The following is an 8,249-nucleotide window of genomic DNA, read 5'->3' as shown; positions in this document are numbered from 1 at the left end:
GGAGAGGAAAAAGAAGGAGGAGGAGAAGAAGAAGTAGAAGAAGGAGGAGAAGGAGGAAGAGGAGGAGGAGGAGGAGGAAGGAGGAGAGAGGAGGAGGAGGAGGAGGAGAGAGGAGAGAGGAGGAAGAGGAGGGAGGAGAAGGAAAAAAGAACAAAAAGAAGAAGGAGGAGGAGGAGAAGAGAAAAAAAGAAGAAGGAGAAGAAAGAGGAGGAGGAGCAGAAAAAGAAGAATAAAAAGTAGAAAAAGGGGGAGGGCAAGAAGGAGAAGAAAGAGAAGAAAAACAAGGAGGGAAACAAGGAAGAAGAAAGAGGAGAGAGGAGGAGGAGGAGGAGGAGGAGGAGAGAGGAGGAAGAGGAGGAGGAGAAAGAGGAGGAGGAGAAGGAGGAAGAGGAGGAGTAGAAAGAGGAGGATGAGAAAAAGAAGGAGAAGAGAAAAAAGAAAAAGGAGAAGAAAGAGGCAGAGGAGCAGAAAAAGAAGAATAAGAAGTAGAAAAAGGAGGGAGCAAGAAGAAGGAGAAGAAAAACAAGGAGGAAAACAATAAGGAGGAGGAGAGGAAAAATAAGGAGGAAGAGAAGAAAAAAAGGAGAAGAAAGAGGAGGAGGAGAAAAAGAAGGAGGAGAAGAGAAAAAAGAAAAAGGAGACAGAGAAGAAAGAGGAGGAGCAGAAAAAGAAGAAAAAGGAGAAGAAAGAGGCAGAGGAGCAGAAAAAGAAGAATAAGAAGTAGAAAAAGGGGGAGAGCAAGAAGAAGGAGAAGAAAAAGGAGGAAAACAAGGAGAAGGAGGAGAAGAAGGATTAGGAGGAGGAGAGGAAGAAGGAGAAGGAGGAGGAGAAGAAGAAAAGAAAAAGGAGGAGGAGGAGAAGAAAAAGAAGAGGAAGAAGGAGGAGGAGGAGGAAAAGAAGGAGAAGAAGAGAAAACACATTTAGTGAAAGTAAAAGATTTGTATTTTTCCCGGAGGCGTCAGATGTCTCATCGTTCATTCTCCAGACGTCAAACTTCCTGTTTCACTTTCCGCTGCATCACTTTGTTTCACTCTTCTCTTCTCTTCTCTTCTCTCCTCTCCTCTCCTCTTCTCTTCTCTTCTCTTCTCTCCCGTGTTTAGTTTGTCATTTTTCACCACCTCATTCAGTCACGTCTCCCATTCATCAACTCGTTTTTCTCTCGTTCTTCATATTCAAGAGCCTCTGGGGGATTTTTCTTTTTTTTTTCTTTTCTCAATTTTTTCTACAAGTTTTTACATTTCGCATTTGCAAGTTCCTTAAACTGAAACATCAAACCGTGACCTAGATGTGAGTTTAGGGACCTGGGAGGAAGAAAAAAAAACAGCCCGAGAGCAGAGAGCGACTGTGACAGGGCGAGAGTTTAATTAGCCGCCGCTGTAAACGAGGAGGAAACGAGACGAAGCTGGTGAACGACGACGGCGGCGGCGGCGGAGAGAAGAGGAGAAGTGTCAGTGAGTCGACAGCTCGGAGCCACCGGGGAACTCGTTAATCAGCTGCTTTAATCACAGAGGCAGAAACTGGTCCCGGTTCTGACACAGAGACCTGAGAAGAACCAATATAATCAATCATGTCACAACCTGCAGCATCCAGTCTGGAAGAAACTACCAACACATTAGGGAAAGTGTAGAGAGTAGAGTAGGGACGTCACGATTATAGATTTTCATGATACAATTAGCCTATAGGACGAATCACCTTGTTGTTTACAACTACTTCCGGGTAGAAAACCAGCATTTGAACAATAGTGACGGACGAGAGTTTCACTATAGCCTATCTAATTTTTCATGTCACTATATCGCCATTTAGACTTATCTGATGTTTGGAAAGTTTATAAAACCAATGATTGGACAAACATTACTATTTATGTGTGCACATTTTTTAATTAGTCATGGTTATCAGAGATTAGCCGGGCTAACGGTTAGCTACCTGTTGAACTTTAATAACTCAGTGACTCAATAAACGGTCCATGAAAAAATATTTTCTCCAGCAGATATCTTAGTTCCAACATGACTGAGCTAACTGGAGTAGTTTTGTGTCGTGTCCGACAACGGGAGGGTTTTAACAGCTGACGTCCTGATGTTAGCTTAGCTACCGCCGTTAGCTTAGCTGCTGCCGTTAGCTTAGCTACCGCCGTTAGCTTAGCTACTGTTAGCTTAGCTACTGTTAGCTGTCCGTCAGCTGCAGCCACTGATGCTTTCTTGACACTGTGATTCCCCCAAACTGAATAAATACAACACATAGCAACACAAAACACACACACACAGAAATAGTAATGTTTCTTCAATCATTTCAGATTTGTCTAAACGTTGATAGGGCGTGAAAAATATGATATAGCTAAACTCTCGTTCGTTACTATTGATCTCATTCAAATTACGTGCTGGTTTTCTACCCGGAAGTAGTTGTAAACAACAAGGCGATTCGGTCTATAGGACCAGTTATTAATCCACTGGGGGAAGTGTTTGAAATATTTAAGTCATTAATTGTCATCTATATCAAATGTTTAAAGCCCCAGTAGGCTATGTAACTTATTTGGCTTTTTATTAACAAAAATCAAATATGTCTTTAATAAATACGTATTTCACTGAAGTCGAATCACAGCCGCATACAAATGAAAGCTTTCTGGTACCTTAGAATGAGTTGTTACAAGTCGTTACAAATACATAGGCTAAGTGGGCGACGCACCGAACCGAGGCGGCCATGTTGCATCGCCATTTTACTCCACGAGAGAAAGACGGTAAAACAATACGACATCACCATGACAACATGTTGTCACGCCTGTATTGTTTTGCCTCGTGCTGGTGGACCACTTGTTTACATAGACGCTTGTTTATCCTGTTACATGCAGCGTCTGTTGTCTGTCTGACGTCTGCCCCATTTCACGTGAATGCAACATCAAGAATACGTTCAAATATGCAACCGCACCGCTAGATGGGGGGAATTCCTACATACTGGGGCTTTAAGTTTATTTTAATCGTTTTTTTCACAATACAAATGACACGCTGACATTTAACTTCCTACTAATCCAGTGTTACTTTAGATAAATGGACCAGTATCTGTGCATTTTCCTTTATTTTGGCGCCACATCTGCCGATATCGTTCCAACATCATCTTTTTCAGAAAGTGACGGTATTTAGGAATCTTTACGATTAATTAATTGTGGCGTTTAAATACCGTGATTAATTGTGAAAACAAGTAATCGTGACATCCCTAGTAGAGAGAAAATTTCAGGTCTTGTGTTTTTCGAGTCACCAGTGATCCGTTTTTAGGTTTTTAATGCATAAAAGCATAAAATACATAAATTAGTTTATAGCATCAGGGCTTTTTTGACTTTGTCAGGAACCTTTATTTAAATAAAATAAAACTTTTTTTTTTCACAAAATTCTAAAATGTTCTGGTTAAAACATGACATTTGTGGTGTTAGGGTCGATTCTGATCTATTTTCTTGTTTTCTACACTTTTTTTTTATTTCAGACACTATTACCTACCGCTGGTGTTTCCTCATAACAACATCACAATAGCGTTTCCTCAGTTCAGTTCCTGCTTTTTAAAACATATCCCCTGTTTTTTGTTTCATGTTGTATTTGGGGCTGGGAGGTGGTGGCAGGAGGGTTGGAGAGTTTTTCTTACATAAAGCAAGAAAAGAAAACTGCAATAGAAACCAAGTCTGATTCATTTGGTGATTGTGAAGTTTGGAGGAGCATCATCTGTCCAACCAAGTGTAGAGACATGTCTCCTTCCTGGGCATTAAAAAAACAACACATTTCTTAAAAATAAATTTGCAACTTTTAACTTGAAAGCTCTAAACTCGTCCTCTCTTTCCCCCCTTTTTTTTTTATTACTACGACGGCAACAGTCGCTGAATCTCATCAGGTGTGTGGCCGAGCTGAATTTCCTCCTGACGTTTGAGTTTTAGGACAAATCTGGATGATAGGAAAGGTTTTTATTTCTTTCACAGAATATATGTTTTATCTTCTTTTATCTCTGTTGAAATACTGATAACACAGCATCTAGAAACACAGGTTTCAGGATGCTGCATTATCAGTATTTCAATAGAGAATATAAAGATTGGTAGAGTTCACTTCTCTCGGTGCATAATTGACTGAAAAGAGAAGAATATTTATAGCAATATCTCTAATTCATCACAGTCTGGACTTGTTCCAATCAAATCTGCAGAATCACAGAGGTGAATAAAACCAAAATACAAAATACAAAGTCCAACTTCACTGGAAAACAAGACTCCAGTCAGGATGAGAGGAAAATATGTTGGGTTTTTTATGATTTAAGTGAATTTAGTGTCAGTTTACGATGCTAAAAGTGAAGTAAAACATGAATCTATTGTGCTAATTGGACAAATTGAGTCATATAACAAATAATAAACCTCCACATTTCCATTAAACAGACAGTAGCCTATCAGTCCTGTACTGCACATAAAGTTAAACCCCTGACCGAGGATTTTAACCCAGTTTTGTAATGTGGGTCGAAACAGGAGAAGTAAAAACAGTGATTTGTTGCACCACTGGAGCAGCAGCTGTTTCCTGCTGCTCTACAACTCTGTCGCTCTCAGCACGGCGCCGTGTTGCTTTAACACCGGTCACAGGAAGTTGAAGACATCCTGTCGTCCACGCCGGCTGGGAAACGACCACCAGGCTCCGAGCTGGTGAAGATTACCCCTCCATGAGAGATCACAGGGTTAAATGTTCACTCTCAGAATGTATTTGTGCGTCCACAGTGTGTTACTGTCAGCGCCAAATAAACTCAGCGCTAAATTATTTCACTGTTAAACTGGATTTGATACAAGGTCTTACTGTGTGTGCAGCTTTCAGTTTTTTTAAAATTATTTTATTGAGGGTAATAATTAAAATCCCTGATTAGTGGAATAGGAGCAAAATGCTGACGGGTTAATCCAGCCGGAGCTTCACAAGGCGTGAGAATTACCTCGTCTGATCGGCCGGGGGGAGAGAGAGAGAGAGAGAGTGAGTTTGGAAATGCAATTATGCTTCGGAAAACGAGCTGCCATCCTCTCATCCTCCCTGTGTGAATGTGTGTCTATGTGTGTGTATATATATATATATATATATATATATATATATATATATATATATGCTGTTCCTCTGTGCATTAGTATTGTATATTTGTATTGTATTAGACATTGTAGGATATATTTTATTATATATTTTCCTCTTATTTTATTTCCTTTACACATTTCCTTCAGGATGAATATTGTTTGTGTATGAAGTTTATAGCTAACACTGGTTTGAAGCAGTTGCAGCTTCAAAAGTCTATTCATCTGGACGTTGCAGACTTTCTCTTCCTCTCTGACACTGGAGGTTTAGTTGGTGCTCTTATACGTCAAGGTGTTTGTGCACAAAACCAAAAAAAAACCTGTGCAACTGTTTAATATATTATTCATCTAGATTTACTGCGAAGATACAGAGAGTAAAACTGATATGAAGCATGAGGAATAAAAATATCACCAAATTCTGTGTTTCACCTTCACTACAACTAATTAAAACTATTTTTCAACTTGTTTTTTTAAATATATGACATCATTGTCTCCATTTGCATAAAATTATACCTAATTTTTGAGTGAAAATAGGCAGTAATTATGAAGTATGAATTCTACATTTGCACATAAATTGATGGATGGACACAATTTTAGTCACAAATAACAGAGAGCAAAGTTTCAATTGCAAAATCAAACAAACTATATGTATATCATAGTATAAATAATATGATATATATAGTTTTTTGTCATTTTTAAACTGTGTGTGTGTCGTTACCCTCAGTATGTCGGTCTTGAGCTGCAGCTCGCTGGACGGAGCCGAGTGCATGAGGCCGAGCAGCGTCCCCATGTCGTCGTCTCCGCTGGGCGACAGCACCAGCTGCTGGATGATGAGCAGCGCGTGTTCCCGACACTGACGGTACTTCACGATGTTGTGGACGCAGCGAGCGCCGCCGAACTCTCTGAAGAGAGCTGCAAGGTACAAGACAGAGAGAGACACAGAGAGAGAAACAAGGGTCAGAATCCATTAGAAACAAAACACCACATTAACGTTGATTGGCCTCTTCAGTCAGATCCAAACTCTCAAAGTCTCAAGTTCACAGATTTTCCTGCACTGAGAATAACGAGGCGCCCTGAAGTAGCACGGAGGGTTTGGGACTGTTTTTATTATTATTATTAATTATCATTAATTGTATCTATTATTATTGTGTGTGGCAGTGGCTCAGGAGGCAGAGCGAGTTCGATCCCCGGCTCCTCCAGTCCACATGTTGAAGTTTCCTTTGGGCTGAAGACACTGAACACACACCCGTCCCTGCTGTGTCATCGGTGTGTGAATGTGAAAAGTGATGTGTAAGTGTGTGTTTGAAGTTGGAGCTCAGAATGACGTCGCCTCTGAGTTGAAAAACAAACAGTAAAATCGGAAAATGGACGATTAATATAACTCACAAACAGCAAAAACATGGAACTTAGCCGCTGTTAGCTGCTGTTAGCATTACTATTTTGATAACAACAGTGCTCTGTACAGGTCAACAATTAAAAGACATTAAATAAATAAAGACACAAAATATATAGTAATTCTGCGTGTGCTGTAATGGATCTATATAATGTAGTAGTTTGACTTTTTGAATTGAATTACTGACATAAATAAACTTTTACATGATATTCTAATGTATTGAGATGAGTTGATGCACCTGTAGATTCTCATAGCTAATGATACATATGGATAAAACTTTAAATGTTAACTCTCTAGTCTCGTCTTCTGGTTTTTTAGTCCCTTCGACCTCTAGACAAACTTTTACGACGAGAAAATGCGATTTCCCAACAAACACTGAAGTGATTTGACATCGTCATAGTCGTCGTCTGTTCCTCTGGTTGTGAACTGGAGCTGAGGAGAGTAAGTGTTTGGTGTTTGGAGGTTTTACTTTACATTAGAGCGCAGAATTAAAATGTTGCTGCTCTGCTGTTTCAGTCCAAGGTCACAGATTTCCACCTCTGATGATTACAGAGTGTGGAGCTGCTGCTGCTGCTGCTGCTCACTGTGCTTGTACAATGAAGACGATGACAACGTTTAGGTTTGATTCCCGCCCGCGCTGCTCCGACACGTGACGTGGATTCTTCTTTTAGATCCTTCTCCTGTGGACACTTGAAGATCTCAGTGACACTTCTTTGGTTTTTGCGAGTCTCTTCAGATGAAGACGAGGCGGCGGCGTGGAGCCTCGAGCGTCAAATGTAAAATATCTGATCAGTGTGTGTGTGTCGAGTGCAGCAAATACCACACACACACACAGAAACACACAGAAACACAGCAGTCAGTGCCAAGGTCGAGGAGAGCTGTGAGCTGTCAGCGAACGCAGCCTGTTGGACGTCGCTGTGACTCATCACATCGCTACAGCTGACTGAGACACACACACACACACACACGGGGAGAGGGAGGTTTAACTAAATGTAATAAGACACTTTATTGATCCCTGGAGGGAAATTGGGAACAGGTGGGAAGAGGAGGAGGAGGAGGATCAGTGTGTTTGGCTCAAGGACACGTCAGAAACAGTCGGGAAGCGTTCAGAGTCTTCAGATGAAATCACAACACACACACACACACACACGTGGCGTTAAAGGTCAAACAAACAATTAAACAGTTTCTATGTCATCAGAGGAACCGGTTAACGCTGCCGCCCCGCCACTGATCCTGATCCTGATCCGGCCAAACATCCGGCACAGCGTCAACGAACGAGGCTTCTTCTTCAACACAACCATGTGTGATTTGAGTTTGTGCAACACAGTAGAAAACTTCGGTAACGGAGATTTCTACAAACGTACGATCGTTCTAAAAGGTTGTTTTTTTTTTGTAAACACCGTCTGTGGATGGCGCTGCGACGCTGCTACAACAAATACATCACAAACAGGGAAGAAGACGTGGCGGGACATACAGGTTTTGATGCTGCATTCACTTGCAGTATAATAAAATAAAGGAAATAATGATTTTAAAAGGTTTGTTTTTCCTCATTTATAACCATAAACTCACTCATTTGGCAGTTTTCCTACTTTGGTCACTGAGGTTAAACTCACTTTAACTGATTCACTAACCATAAGAGTCAGATAGGAGGAACGGAGCGTTACACTGACTGATGCTGCATTCACCTGCAGTCGGGCGGACGGCCGTCGTCGGTAACAAACCAGATGTCATTTTAGTCACAGAAGTCGAGATAAAGCCGGTAAAACGTGGGTCAGGTAAACAATACGACATTGCCAT

General features: G+C 40.9%; 1 protein-coding gene across 1 annotated transcript in view; it reads right to left on the bottom strand.

The window, feature by feature from the left end:
• The window catches only part of wdfy3 (WD repeat and FYVE domain containing 3), a 178,009-nt gene that overhangs the window by 105,018 nt on the left and 64,742 nt on the right, over positions 1–8,249 (bottom strand). Inside the window, exon 11 of the mRNA XM_083979941.1 lies at positions 5,778–5,971. Coding sequence (XP_083836067.1) covers positions 5,778–5,971 — 194 coding nt within the window. The remainder of the gene's footprint in view (positions 1–5,777; positions 5,972–8,249) is intronic.

This window comes from Trachurus trachurus, assembly GCF_905171665.1.
Source record: "Trachurus trachurus genome assembly, chromosome: 9".
NCBI classification, from domain to species: Eukaryota; Metazoa; Chordata; class Actinopteri; order Carangiformes; family Carangidae; genus Trachurus; species Trachurus trachurus.
This window is presented reverse-complemented; position numbering and strand designations above follow the sequence as displayed.